Source organism: Tachyglossus aculeatus, chromosome 10 (genome assembly GCF_015852505.1).
Source record: "Tachyglossus aculeatus isolate mTacAcu1 chromosome 10, mTacAcu1.pri, whole genome shotgun sequence".
In the NCBI taxonomy this organism is placed as follows: domain Eukaryota; kingdom Metazoa; phylum Chordata; class Mammalia; order Monotremata; family Tachyglossidae; genus Tachyglossus; species Tachyglossus aculeatus.
In genome coordinates this window covers 5,426,810-5,442,579 of record NC_052075.1, presented here as the reverse complement: position 1 = coordinate 5,442,579, position 15,770 = coordinate 5,426,810, and the positions used below count along the sequence as shown (strand labels likewise).

The 15,770-nt window shown below is 46.0% G+C and overlaps 1 protein-coding gene across 5 annotated transcripts in view; it reads right to left on the bottom strand.

Annotated features, from left to right (window-relative positions):
* Positions 1–15,770, bottom strand: part of MIER1 (MIER1 transcriptional regulator) — a 76,256-nt gene that overhangs the window by 59,022 nt on the left and 1,464 nt on the right. Inside the window, exon 1 of one of the 5 annotated variants that reach the window (XM_038752250.1) lies at positions 5,987–6,003. The exons of 3 other annotated variants lie outside the window; for them this stretch is intronic. Coding sequence is in view for 1 of the 2 variants with exons in the window: in XM_038752251.1 (XP_038608179.1) it covers positions 1,054–1,062 (9 nt within the window). In the remaining variant the exon portion in view is untranslated. Of the gene's footprint in view, positions 1–1,053; positions 1,095–5,986; positions 6,004–15,770 lie in introns of those variants that run through there. One more of the 5 variants, XM_038752251.1, reaches the window with a different exon arrangement.

Here is a 15,770-nt window from a genome sequence, read left to right as displayed (position 1 = left end):
GGCTCATAAATGCCATCATCATTATCATTAGGATGAATGAATGAATGAATGAGCGCTGGAAGCAGGGACTCCTTTGGACGACTGAGTTGGGGAGGGCAACTTTTTCCCCGTGTATCCTCCCCTAGTGCTTAGAACAGTGCTCTGCACATAGTAAGCGCTTAACAAATCATCATCATCAGTCGCATTTATTGAGCGCTTCCTGTGTGCAGAGCACTGTACTAAGCGCTTGGGAAGTACAAATTGGCAACATACAGAGACAGTCCCTACCCAACAGTGGGCTCATAAATGCCATCATTATTATCATTAGGATGAATGAATGAATGAATGAGCGCTGGAAGCGGGGCAGGGACTCCGCTGGACGATTGAGTGGGGGGCAACTTTTTCCCCCGTGTATCCTCCCCGGTGCTTAGCGCAGTGCTTTGTACACAGTAAGCGCTTAACAAATCATCATCATCAATCGTATTTACTGAGTGCTTACTGTGTGCAGAGCACTGTACTAAGCGCTTGGGAAGTACAAGTTGGCAACATCATCAATCGTATTTATTGAGCGCTTACTGTGTGCAGAGCACTGTACTAAGCGCTTGGGAAGTACAAATTGGCAACATAGAGAGACGGTCCCTACCCAACAGTGGGCCCATAAATGCCATCATTATTATCATTAGGATGAATGAATGAATGAATGAATGAATGAATGAGCGCTGGAAGCGGGGCAGGGACTCCGCTGGACGACTGAGGGGGGGGTAACTTTTCACCCCGAGGGGGGGGAGGGGCGGAGGAAGAGGGGACCCCCCCACACACACACACAAAACACCACACACACACCGTGCCGTCCTCTTCCCCCGGAAGGGGTCAAAGGTCACGCGGCCAACTTGGTGAGGGGGAGGCCCAGACCCCCCCCCCCCACAAAAAACAACCACCGAGTCGGGCGCCCCAACTTTCTCCTGAGGGAGGGAGGGTCGGGGGCTGTCTGAGGCAACAGGTGGGCGAGGGTCCGGGGTCCCTTGGCGGCCGTTGTGTGTGTGAGGCGCCGAGGGTCCGTCCCCGCTCCCTTACCTCCGCCATGTTGGGCGCCCCGCCGGATCACATCGCCGGCCGGAGGGAGGGGGGGGGCGGCGGGGGGGCCGCCGCCGCCACCGCCGGGCCTCGGGTCGTCGTCGTCGTCGTCGTCGCCTCAGCTCCCGCCCGACGGAGTCGTCGTCGTCGCCGCCGCAGCCGGGGGCGCGCGCGCACGCGCGCGCCGAGACGCACGGACGACGTGCGCGCGCCCGCGCCGAAAAGGGGGGGGAGCGAACGGGCGCGTGCGAGGGGGACGCACGGACGGCGCGCGCACGCGCGCGAGGCCGGGCCCCCCCCCCGCGCATGCGCAAAGCGGCGCGAGGCCGGCCCCCGGCGCAGGGAGGGGCCTCCTCTCCCCCTGTCAATCAACCAGCGCCGATTATTATTATTATTATTAATGTATTATTATTATTATTATTATTATTCTGTTCTAAGCGCTGGGGAGGTTACAAGGTGATCGGGTTGTCCCACGGGGGGGGGGGGGCTCACCGTCTTCATCCCCATTTTACAGATGAGGGAAACTGAGGCCCGGAGAAGCGACTTGCCCGAAGTCACACAGCTGACAACAACAACAACAACAATAATAATAATAATGATAATAATAAATATTATTATTTTATTAATAATATTAATAATAATAATGGCATGTGTTAAGCACTTACTATGTGCAAAGCACTGCTCTAAGCGCTGGGGGAGGATACCATGTGATCAGGTTGTGTGGGGCTCACAGTCAAGCAACCAATCAATCAATCGTATTTATTGAGCGCTTACGGGGTGCAGAGCACTGGACTAAGCGCTTGGGAAGTACAAGTTGGCAACATATAGAGACGGTCCCTACCCAACATCATCATCATCATCAATCGTATTTATTGAGCGCTTACTGTGTGCAGAGCACTGGACTAAGCGCTTGGGAAGTACAAGTCGGCAACATATACAGACAGTCCCTACCCAACATCATCATCATCATCAATCGTATTTATTGAGCGCTTACTGTGTGCGGAGCACTGGACTAAGCGCTTGGGAAGTACAATTCTGCAACATATAGAGACGGTCCCTACCCAACATCATCATCAATCGTATTTATTGAGCACTTACTGTGTGCAGAGCACTGTACTAAGCGCTTGGGAAGTACAAATTGGCAACATATAGAGACAGTCCCTACCCAACAGCGGGCTCACAGTCTAAAAGGGGGAGACGGACAACAGAATCAAACATACTAACAAAATAAAATAAATAGAATAGATATGTAGAAGTAAAATGAATAAATAAATAGAGTAATAAAAATGTACAAACATATATACAGGTGCTGTGGGGAAGAGAAGGAGGTAAGATGGGGGGCATGGAGAGGGGGACGAGGGGGAGAGGAAGGAAGGGGCTCAGTGTGGGAAGGCCTCCTGGAGGAGGTGAGCTCTCAGTAGGGCCTTGAAGGGAGGAAGAGAGCTAGCTTGGCGGAGGGGCAGAGGGAGGGCATTCCAGGCCAGGGGGATGACGTGGGCCGGGGGTCGATGGCGGGACCAGTCTTCATCCCCATTTGACAGATGAGGTAACTGAGGCCCAGAGAAGTGAAGTGACTTGCCTAAAGTCACACAGCTGACAACTGGCGGAGCCGGGATTTGAACCCTTGACCACAGACCGTAGAGATGGTAGACACATTCCCTGCCCACAGTGAGCTTATGGTTTAAAGGTGGACTATTCTTCATAAAGGGTCCTCCAGTAGCGGGAGGGGTGTTAATGATAATTATGGCATCAAGTACTGTTTTAAGTAGATATAAATCTAATAGATACAAAGCAATCAGTTGAACTTACTGAGGGTTTACTGTGTGCACAGCAGTCAGTCCATTGTATTTACTGAGCACTTACTGTGTGCAGATCACTATACAAAGTGCTTGTGGGAATGCAAAAGAACACTAAAACAGACATAGTCCCTGCCTACTGGAGGACTTAGTACAAAATTATTATTATTTATTAACAATAATAATGATGATAGTTTTCATATTTGTCAACTTCGTACTATGTTCAAGGCCCTGCTGCTGGACAAGGGGATCCGGTTGTCCCCCGGGGGGCTCACGGGCAAGGCACTTCATGGAGAAATGACGTGAGGTGCTCAAGATCACACAGAATCAATCAATCGTATTTATTGAGCGCTTACTGTGCGCAGAACACTGTACTAAGCGCTTGGGAAGTCCAAGTGGGCAACATATAGAGACGGCCCCTACCCAGCAGTGGGCTCACAGGCACTTCTCTGTGCCTCAGTTCCCTCATCTGTAAAATGGGGATTAAGACAGTGAGCTCCCCCGTGGGACAACCTGATCACCTTGTAACCTCCCCAGTGCTTAGGACAGTGCTCTGCACATAGTAAGCGCTTAATAAATGCCATTATTATTATTATTATTATTATTATTCAGCCCCATTTTACAGATGAGGGAACTGAGGCCCGGAGAAGTGACTTGCTCGAAGTCACATGGCTGACAATAATAATAATAATAATAATAATGACAGCATTTATTAAGCGCTATGTGTGAAGCACTGTTCTAAGCGCTGGGGAGGTTACAAGGTGATCAGGTTGTCCCCGGGGGGGGGGGGGCTCACAGTCTTCATCCCCATTTTCCAGATGAGGGAACTGAGGCCTGGAGAAGTGACTTGCCCGAAGTCACACAGCTGACAATAATAATAACAATAATAATGATAATAATAATAATAATAATGACATTTATTAAGTGGTTACTATGTGCAAAGCACTGTTCTAAGCACTGGGGAGGTTACAAGGTGATCAGGTTGCCCATGGGGGGGTTCACAGTCTTAATCCCCATTTTACAGATGAGGTAACTGAGGCACAGAGAATAATAATAATAATGGCATTTATTAAGTGCTTACTATGTGCCAAGCACTGTTCTAAGCACTGGGAAGGTTCCAAGGTGATCAGGTTGTCCCACGTGGGGCTCACAGCCTTAATCCCCATTTTACAGATGAGGTAACTGAGGCCCAGAGAAGTGAAGTGACTTGCCCAAAGTCACACAGTTGACAAGCGACAGTCGGAATTCGAACCCATGACCTCTGACTCCCCAGCCCGGGCTCTTTCCACTAAGCCACGCTGATTCTCTGCATCTAACCCAGTGCTTGGAACAGAGCTTGGCACATTGGAAGGTCATGGGTTCTAATCCCGGCTCCACCACTTGTCAGCTGTGTGACTTTGGGCAAGTCGCTTCACTTCTCTGAGCCTCAGTTACCTCATCTGGAAAATGGGGAGGAAGACTGTGAGCCCCAAGTGGGACAGCCTGATTACCTTGTATCTACCTCAACGTATAGTGAACGCTTAACAAATACCATCATCATCATCTTCATAATAATAATACGGCAGAACCGCCCGGCGGCTCAACGCATCCCTAGCTATCAGGGCAAAAGTAGAGCCAAGGAAATTGGTCATTTTTTTTTCTTTTGAGGGGACGGTGAGACTAAAAATAATGATGCTATTAAGTGCTTACTATGTGCCAGGCGCTGGGGTGGAGACAAGCTAATCAGGCTGGACGCCGTCCCTGTCCCGCGTGGGGCTCGTTTCCCATTTTACAGAGGAGGGAACTGAGGCACAGAGAAGTCGAGTGACTTGCCCAGAGTCACACAGCGGGCCAGTGGTGGGGCCGGACCCGTGCCCTAGGGGCTGCGCCCCTGAAAATCGCTGCAAATTCGCCCACCGACGGGATGAACCCAAATTAAAACCGCGGCACCGTAGCCTTGTGCCCCGTTGGACCACCGGGCCTGGAAATATCCTGGAGGTACACGCTTCACTTGCCTTTAAAGATCTTAAGGTATCGTTTGATTTATTGTATTGTTGGAGTGCTGCTCGTTCCAACTGTCAAATGTTTTGCTGTGAGTTTATTTGATGCCTCGGTTGGCCCCTGCCAACTAGGGAACGTGCCAGTGCCCAAGATTGCCAGCATCGACGACCGTCTGCGCCGCAGAACATCTCTCGTTTCCACTCAGAAGGGCGGGGGGGTGGGGGGAGTCGTTCGTCATATATCCATTCATTCATTCATTCATTCAATCATATTTATTGAGCGCCTACTGTGTGCGGAGCAATGTACTAAGCGCTTGGGAAGGACAGACCGTATTCGTCGTCCCTTCATTCATTCATTCAATCGTAGGAGGCCTCCCCAGACTGAGCCCCCTCCTTCCTCTCCCCCTCCTCATCCCCCCCCATCTTACCTCCTTCCCTTCCCCACAGCACCTGCATGTATGTAGGTTTGTACATATTTATTACTCTATTTATTTTACTTGTACATATCTATTCTATTTATTTTATTTTGTTAGTCTGGTTTTGTTCTCTGTCTCCCCCCTTTTAGACTGTGAGCCCACTGTTGGGTAGGGACCGTCTCTAGATGTTGCCAGTTTGGACTTCCCAAGCGCTTAGTACAGTGCTCTGCACATAGTAAGCGCTCAATAAATACGATTGATGATGATGGCGATGACTTACAGGCAGAGGCAAGCGTCAATAAGGAGGAAAGATTGAGGCGGCGCTGGGGCAACGCGCTAAAACCAGAAGGGAAAGCAAGAAGGTACCGTCGAGTTGGGGAGAAAAAAAGTGGTTTTCACTTGATCCTCTGTTTCCTCTACTCAACACCAGAAAGCAGCTTGCTACACGATTAAATTTGCAAATCGTTATCCGGTTTCCCCTGCAGAATGTCAAAATTCCCTCAAATAAACCGAACATAATTTTGTGCATATCGGGGTGGTACAATTGAGAAAATAATTTGTAGCCACTACGAGCTATTGAATTAAGCTAGGTTGGGGTTGCTGTTTTATTGTTTTGTACCTTTTCAGTTTGGGTTCCTACTTTTTTAGGATCCCCAAACTACCGAGGAAGTTTTGGAGTATACTGTTTGTGCAACAAAAGACCGCCGATAAATGAAGAAGCTGCGAAATGAATCAACATTACCTGGCCCTTTGACAGGGAAAGATTCCACAGACAGTCTGTAAACCAATTAAACATAAAGATCGGATGCACATTTTCTACAGAAAGAAAAGCGGGGGAAAAGAGAGAGAGAGAAAGGAAAACAGTTTTAACCAACCCAAATCTGCAAGGGCAATTCTACCAGAAACTGCATATTGTTCTTATTTTTATTTTATGACATATCAATCAAGAGAATTTGAGTGCTTACTATGAGCACAGCACCGTACTAGGTGCTTGGGAGAACACATGTGCTTAGAGAAGCATCATCATCATCATCATCAATCGTATTTATTGAGCGCTTACCATGTGCAGAGCACTCTACTAAGCGCTTGGGAAGTACAAATTGGCAACATATAGAGACAGTCCCTACCCAACAGTGGGCTCACAGTCTAAAAGGGGGAGACAGAGAACAAAACCAAACATACTAACAAAATAAAATAGAATAGATATGTACAAGTAAAATAGAGTAATAAATATGTACAAACATATATACATCTATACAGCATGGCCTAGTGCCAAGAGCACGGGCTTGGGAGTCAGAGGACCTGGGTTCTAATCCAGCTCTGCCACTTGTCTACTGTGTGACCTTGGGCAAGTCACTTCACTTCTCTGGGCCTCCGTTACTTTGTCTGTAAAATGGGGATTATGACTGAGCCCCATGCGGGACAGGGAACGGTGTCCAACTTAACCTTGTATTTACCCCAGCGCTTAGAACAGTGCTTGGCACATACTAAGTTCTTAAACACAATAATAATAATAACAATAATACAACAGTTAGCCGACATAGTAAATTCTTAAACACAACAACAATAATAATAATAATACAATACAACAGTTAGCAGACACGTTCCCTGCCCACAGTCTAGAGGGATGAGGGAACACTGCCTTTAGTTTCTCAAATGGTGTGGGGAGATAAACGTTTCAACACGGGGTTCTAGTTTCTGAAAATCGATTTGTTGACAAACTAATTCCTTTGAACTCCCACCGGAGACCTGCAGTTTCTCTTATAATTATGAGTTTACCCGACTAGGGTCCGCCCTGGTTCAAGGCAAAAAGAGAGAGCGGGACTGGAGGGAGGGAAGAATGGCTCGGGAAACGGGTGGGATATTCTCAGGAACGGTCGGGAAACGGGTGGGATATTCTGAGGAACGGTACCTGGCGACTGAGGTTGTGTGAGAAGGGTAGGCGTACAGATGGGACATTGAGTGAAAGGGAAACTCAGTCAAATACGGCAGGATCTGTGAAATTTTAGCAGGTGGCAAAAGGATTCCCTCAAATTTGGTCCGCTGCCCACAGACGTCCTTGGGTGAAACGCACTGAGAACTGCCTTTCTAAATTAGCGCTCTCAAACTGGACTCTCCATTTTGTGGGGTGCCAGTAGGATACCATCTTACCTCCTTCCCTTCCCCACAGCACCTGTATATATGTTTGTACATATTTATTACTCTATTTATTTATTTTACTTGTACATATCTATTCTATTTATTTTATTTTGTCAGTATGTTTGGTTTTGTTCTCTGTCTTCCCCTCTTAGACTGTGAGCCCACTGTTGGGTAGGGACTGTCTCTATATGGTGCCAACTTGTACTTCCCAAGCGCTTAGTACGGTGCTCTGCACACAGTAAGCGCTCAATAAATACGACTGATGATGATGATACCGAGTAATGTCAAGCTGGCTTTTACTGGATAAGCATGGGTAAGCTCCATATAATAATAATGATGATGGTATTTGTTAAGCGCTTACTCTGTGCAAAGCACTGTTCTAAGCGCTGGGGGGGACACAGGGTGATCAGGTTGTTCCCCGTGGGGCTCACGATCTTAATCCCCATTTTACAGATGAGCTAACAGGCACAGAGAAGTTAAGTGACTTGCCCAAAGTCACACAGCCGATACGTGGCGGAGCGGGATTAGAACCCATGACCTTTGACTCCCAAACCCGGGCTCTTTCCACTGAGCCACACTGCTTCTCTGCTTCTTCTTCTGCTGCTGTTTCTCCAAATGGGTACGCAAGGGCAGTGCGAGCTTAGGATAACTTTTTCCACTTAGAGGCATGAACCAAACACAGCAGGAGCGGTCTGAGTATTCACACCCTCAATGGGTACCAATCAATCAATCATATTTATTGAGCGCTTACTGTGTGCAGAGCACTGTACTACAAATCTAGCTTTTTTAAAAAATGGTATTTACGTGCTTATTATGTGCCAGGCACTGTTCTATGTGCTGGGGTAGACAAAAGCTAATCAGGTTGGACACAGCCCACGTCCCGCATGGGGCTCACGGACTTAATCCCCATTTTAAAGATGAGGCAACAGGCAAAGAGAAATCACTTTAGGAAATGACTTGCCTAAGGTCACACAGCAGACAAGTGGGAGCCCGGTGTCTCTGACTCCCAAGGCCGTGCTCTACTCACTAGGTCGTGTTGCTTCTGCTTTATTATAATTATATGCCTCAGAACAAGATATAAAACTGTTTAAGAAAAAAAGCATTATAAATTAAGGGTAGGAAAGGGTGGTAATTTTGTTGCCCTCAAGGTTTGGGTCTCCACCAGAAGGTGTTCTAATTGGATCGTGCCCAAAGCATTGCGCATATAGAAAAGCGGGCTCGAACTCTATATTACAATTCATTATTATCATTTTTCAATAAACCCTCATCATTTCAGACGCTGTGGATTTGGAACTTGCAGTAAATCAGACAGTGCCCCGTGGGGAAGCGAGACCGTAAACTCTTTGTGGGCAGGGAATGTTCCTGTTATATTGCTGCCTTGTAGTCTCCCAAGCGCTTAGTACAGTGCCCCGCACACAGCAAGCGCTCAATATGATTGATCGGTGCCTCCTCATGTGCCGCCTCCTCGCCGTTGGTCCCAACAGTGGGGAGTGTTTTGCACATAGTGAGCGCTCAATAAATACAATTAATAAATAATAATAATAATAATAATAATGTGGGAAGGCTGCACTGGTCCTTCGGGCTGACTGAGAAGGCGTTCCTAGAGGGTTCAAAGCCCCGGGCCCTGAGAGGGACGCGGAGATACAGCCTCAGCTACATCCCCCTTCGCCCTGCCGGGCTCTCTGGCTGCAGGTCCCTGCCGCTCTTCTTCTTGCCCAGCCGGTCCATGCCTCCATCATCAATCGTATTTATTGAGCGCTTACTGTGTGCAGAGAACTGTACTAAGCGCTTGGGAAGTACAAACTGGCATCATATAATTGCCTCCAGCAGGGAGGAGACAGTAACGGTTCATCATCATGATCATCAATCGTATTTATTGAGCGCTTACTGTGTGCAGAGCACTGTACTAAGCGCTTGGGAAGTACAAGTTGGCAACATATAGAGACAGTCCCTACCCGACAGTGGGCTCACAGTCTAAAAGGGGGAGACGGAGAACAAAACCAAACATACTAACAAAATAAAATAAATAGAATAGATATGTACAAGTAAAATAGAGTAATAAATATGTACAAACATATATACAGGTGCTGTGGGGAAGGGAAGGAGGTAAGATGAAAGATGAGCTGGCTTTGCCAGCGGAACAGCAGCCCAACCTGAAAGCGCTGCAAGCCGTAAGCGCTCAATAAATACGACCGAATGAATGACTGAACGAAGTGGAGCGAGGCAGGCAGGCCAGCACAGGACGCCCAGAGCTTGCGGAGGAGGCCGGGGTGGGGGAAAAGTCGATGTTTCTAATCAATCTGGAATTTGCACCAGTTAAGATGGGGCTTTCTGTTCCTTAAATCTAAGAGAGTGAGGTTTGACAGCATTTCAAAATTTCCTGGTGCTTCCCTGACGTTTCTGTTTAACTTGGAACCTCCGCCTCCTTTTCAGTTTGCTGAGGAGATAAGAAGAGAAAAACGCCCAACTAGCCCTGCCCATTACTGCCTCGATTGCAGACAAGTTTAATATACCAAGTTACTAACAGGTGAAAAAGTAATCCTAAAATAACGCTTGTAATTTTTTTTTTTATTTTAAAATTAGACCACACCCTTCCAAAGAACACCAAAATAGTAAAATTTCAGAGACGGGGACTCATGGAAGAAAAAATTTAAAGAATGGGGAAACTAGCCTCTCTTTATGCAGTAAAGAAAGAATGTCTTTGGCACCTATGTAAGTAAGCACTGACATAATAGACCAGAACGAAACGGGTCCCAGGAAAGTCTTCCTTGCATTTACTTACATTTGCATCGGGTTAAATTTGGGGTGGCATAATTACAGGATGACTACTTAGAAATAAAATTGGTTGAGGATTAGGATGAGCAGATACTGAGATCACTGGAAAGGCATAATAACGCAGCTAAATGCAAATGACCTGTTTTAAATTACTTCTTTTTCTTATTTTTAAATGTTATCCAGATCGACAGTCCTGTCAGAAGTCAGAACAAAAGTTGTAGCAGAAAAAATGGTGCTGATTCCAATGCTTTTTAAGTGTTCATTTTTGACTCCCCTCTGCCTCCAATCCCTAATCGTATTAATGTTCCACACTATTACCGTGTTTTAGGCAAGAGTTACCGCAAAAGTGCAGCTTCCAATTCTTTTAAATGTTCATTTTCGACTCCCTCTTGCTTTTTATCCCTAACCATATTAACGATCCAGACTATGACCGTGTTTTAAGCCAGTCACTTTTACTACTATAACCTAAATATAAATTCACGATTACACGACCATGTTCCATAAACCTTTTCATAGCAGCAAGTTACCAATTTATTGGAGACCTCATCACTGGGCAACTGAACAATTTTGAAAACGATATCACAAACTCTCAGCGGAAAATTATTCTATGGTAGCTGCAAGCCTTTGAATCTCTTTGCTTTTCAAATTCAGCAAACACTGAAAATATTGAGATTTTGGGCAGCAACAATAACAAAATCGTGGCAGCCTGTAGCAGGGGTACATGTCCCCTAAATTTAACCTGCTTACCTGGGTCACACACACCTTTAAGGGAGCTGGGCAAGTCCTGCCCTGTACCACACAATAAGCGCTCAAAAAATACGACTAATAAACAAATGAAATACCCATTATTTGTAGGATGGTGCTGAGTGGGATGCGTGAAGTTTACAGAATAAATAAAATTAGAGAGGTGATGAAAAATACTATGGGAACCTGAATTCGGTCAACACATTAAACAGCCTAAAAGCTACCTCATTTGGCAGGTTCCATTTAATTTGACTGATTTATCATTTTTCTAACTCTTTTACTCTGAAGTTAGGATTTTTTAACATCATCCCATTCGCTAAATGTAAATACTGTCACCTACCCTATTCATGAAATAGGGATTCAGCTACATGTAGGTAAGCTATGTGACCTTGGGAAGTCACTTCACTTCTCTGTGCCTCCGTTACCTCATCTGTAAAATGGGGATGAAGACTGTGAGCCCCACGTGGGACATGGACTGCGTCCAATCTGATCACCTTGTATCTACCCCGGTGCTTAGAACAGTGCTTGGCACATAGTAAGCGCTTAACAAATACCAACATTATCATTATTATGATTATTTTAGCCATACAGAGAGAGAAGCAGCATGGCCTAGTGGATTGAGCACGGGCCTAGAAATCAGAAGGACCTGGGTACTGATCCCAGCTCCTCCATTTGTCTGCTATGTGGCCCTGGGCAAGTCACTTAATTTCTCTGTGCCTCAGTTCCCTATCTGTAAAACGGGGATTAAGACTGTGAGCCCCATGTGGGACATGGACTGTGTCCAAACTGATTAACTTGCATCTACCCCAGCACTTAGTACAGTGCTCGGCACACAGTAAGTGCTTAAATGCCAATAAAATTTTTTTATACATATATGTGTACTGATTGTAGACACACATATATGCACATTCATTCATTCAATCGTACTTATTGAGGGCTTACTGTGTGCAGAGCACTGTACTAAGTGCTTGGGAAGTACAAATCGGCAACATATTTATCTATATACGCACATATATTTATATACACATGATTTCAAGGCCCTACTGAGAGCTCACCTCCTCCAGGAGGCCTTCCCAGATTGAACCCCCTCCTTCCTCTCCCCCTCGCTCTCTCCTCCATCCCCCCGTCTTACCTCCTTCCCTTCCCCACAGCACCTGTATATATGTATATATGTTTGTACATATTTATTACTCTATTTATTTTACTTGTACATATCTATTCTATTTATTTTATTTTGTTAATACGTTTGGTTTTGTTCTCTGTCTCCCCCTTCTAGACTGTGAGCCCACTGCTGGGTAGGGACTGTCTCTATATGTTGCCAACTTGGACTTCCCAAGCGCTTAGGACAGTGCTCTGCACACAGTAAGCGCTCAATAAATACGATTGATTGATTGTTCTCTGTCTCCCCCTTCTAGACTGTGAGCCCACTGTTGGGTAGGGACTGTCTCTATATGTTGCCAACTTGGACTTCCCAAGCGCTTAGGACAGTGCTCTGCACACATTAAGCGCTCAATACGATTGATTGATTGATTGACTGATTTACTTGTATCTATCCCAGTTCTTAGAACAGTGCTTGGAATATAGTAAGCACTTAAGAAGAATAGTAATTTATATATATTTATAAAAATAAAAACTCTAGATGGCTCCCTTCAGGGTTGCTGTCTTAGCTAGGGGTTGCCCAGCACGGTGGGAGAACGTAGCGCTCTTCTGTCAGTCTTGTCAAGCCCGAAGAGGCCACGTGGGCTGGTCAGTTTCCAGCCAGCATAGAAAGCAATCAATCGTATTTATTGAGCGCTTACTATGTGCACAGCACTGTACTAAGCGCTTGGGAAGTACAAATTGGCAACATATAGAGACAGTCCCTACCCAACAATGGGCTCACAATCTAAAAGGGGGAGACAGAGAACAAAACCAAACATACTAACAAAATAAAATAGAATAGATACGTACAAATAAAATAAATAGAGTAATGAATATGTACAACCATAGAAAGCACCACGTCTCTTAGCATGGGCATCATCAATCGTATTTATTGAGCGCTTACTGTATGCAGAGCACTGTATGGGCAGCAGTAGAGGTACCAGTAGCTGCATTAGATAAGGAGACGGTGAAGAGGCGAAACCCCACGTCAACCCGAGGGGAGGTAGCGGCTAAAAAACCGCCCCGAGGCAATGGGTCCCCTGGATGCCCCGGCTACTACACCTCCAATGCAAGGCTTGTGTTCTTGCAGTGAAAGAAGCGCACCTGCTCTGACCCTGCACCCTCTGAAGTTTCTTCTAACCATGCGGAAGCCCGAAAAGCCTCCCCGTTTGATCCTTCTCTCCTCTCATCATCATCATCAATCGTATTTATTGAGCGCTTACTATGTGCAGAGCACTGTACTAAGAGCTTGGGAAGTACAAATTGGCGACATATAGAGACAGTCCCTACCCAACAGTGGGCTCACAGTCTAAAAGGGGGAGACAGAGAACAAAACCAAACATACTAACAAAATAAAATAAATAGGATAGATATGTACAAGTAAAATAGAGTAACAAATACGTACAAACATATATACATATATACAGGTGCTGTGGGGAAGGGAAGGAGGTAAGATGGGGGGATGGAGAGGGGGACGAGGGGGAGAGGAAGGAAGGGGCTCAGTCTGGGAAGGCCTCCTGGAGGAGGTGAGCTCTCAGCAGGGCCTTGAAGGGAGGAAGAGAGCTAGCTTGGCAGAGGGGCAGAGGGAGCAGGGCATTCCAATCAATCCATCAATCAATCATATTTATTGAGCGCTTACTATGTGCAGAGCACTGTACTACGCACTTGGGAAGTACAAATTGGCAACATATAGAGACAGTCCCTACCCAACATTGGGCTCACAGTCTAAAAGGGGGAGACAGAGAAAAAAAAAACAAAACCAAACATACTAACAAAATAAAATAAATAGAATAGATACGTACAAGTAAAATAAATAAATAAATAGGCCCGGCTCAAAACGTCCTAGCCCAAATGTGGAGTGAAAACATGCCGTGTCGCAGAATCGAGGCAACTAGCACCACTCACTGACTGGTTCCCTTTCCCTTCCTCGGCGGCATCTGACAGATCCACCAAATGTGGAGTGAAAAGATGCGGTGTCGCAGAATCGAGGCAACCAGCACCGCTCACTGACTGGTTCCCTTTCCCTTCCTCGGCGGCATCTGACAGATCCACCAAAGCCCAACCCATTACTCCTTCCTCTTCACGGCTGGGCGGTACCACAGGGTTCCTGCTGTCCCCAGGTTAGGGAGGCTCGGTTCCCAGCTTAACTAACTGTGGTGTGGGGGAGTCTGTGGGAAAAGCACGCCTGCGAGTTTTAGTATGTCTGTGGATGAGTCCGTGTGCAAGTTTGCATGGGCTTGTGAGCAGAGCTATGTGTGTACGGTGTGCATAAAGGTCGCGATTTTTTAATAAATGAAAATATCCTTTTCAGAAAAGGGCATAAAAGGAGAAAAGCATAATACGGGTAATAACTAAGTAATTCTGATGGCATACTATCTAATATATGAATCCCCCAAAGTACATCTTATGGGAACCAAGAAAACATTATTTTTGGAGCTCACCTCCTCCAGGAGGCCTTCCCCCTCGTCCCCCTCTCCATCCTCCCCATCTTACCTCCTTCCCTTCCCCACAGCACCTGTATATATGTATATATGTTTGTACATATTTATTACTCTATTTTACTTGTACATATCTATCCTATTTATTTTATTTTGTTAGTATGTTTGGTTTTGTTCTCTGTCTCCCCCTTTTAGACTGTGAGCCCACTGTTGGGTAGGGACTGGCTCTATATGTTGCCAACTTGTACTTCCCAAGCGCTTAGTACAGTGCTCTGCACACAGTAAGCGCTCAATAAATACGACTGATGATGATGATTATTCAAGGTGTTAAAAACTGAGACACTATTTTGGTGCTTGTTGGAGTCATAACATTCGCAGGATAGAAAATGGCTCAATTTGGTTTTGGGAAGCTGCACGACTATTCTCATTTCAAAAGGAAATGAAGCGGCGTGGCTCACTGGAAAGAATACGGGCTTGGGAGTCAGAGGTCATGAGTTCTAATCCCAGCTCTGCCACCTGTCAGCTGTGTGACTTCAGGGAAGTCACGCAACTTCTCTGGGCCTCAGTTACCTCATCTGTAAAATGGAGATTAAGACTGTGAGTCCCACGTGGGACAACCTGATTACCTTGTATCCCCCTCAGTGCTTAGAACAGAGCTTGGCATATAGTAAGCGCTTAACAAATGCCGTAATTATTATTATTAAAAGGTTTTCCTTTTTAGCATTTACAAATCTCTTCCAAAATGGATAATAATCTAAAAAAAAACCCCAAAAGAACCATTCTCTCTCTGCCACTTTTACAAACCAAATGGCTAGAGGAAAACCATGACAGCTCCAAAACTACTTACTTGGCCTGAAAAATAATCACTTTAAAAAATTTTGGTCTGTTGGGCAGAATGAAGAAAATTCAATGATTTCCCTGCCCCAAAATATTTGGGACGATCCTTAATGATCAATATTTTGGGGTTACCGTGCTTTTTGAAAATGGCAACGTACAGTAGTCAGAACCTCTGGCTTTCCATTGCCGAGGCTGGAATCCAACTTCTTTAGCTATTCGCTAACTTTTCAAGAACTACCATCCTCAAAAGCTACTCAGACGCTCCTGCATTTTGCCTCAGCCAAACTGTAGAATCCCAGTAGTGGAGCTCAATCTCACCATGCCACCTTCTCCATCCATACTCGCTCCCCTGGTGAACTCATTCACTCCCACAGCTTCGACTATCACCTCCTCGCAGATGACACCCAAATCTCCATCTCCTCCCCCTGTTCTCTCTCCCTCCCTCCGGGCTCG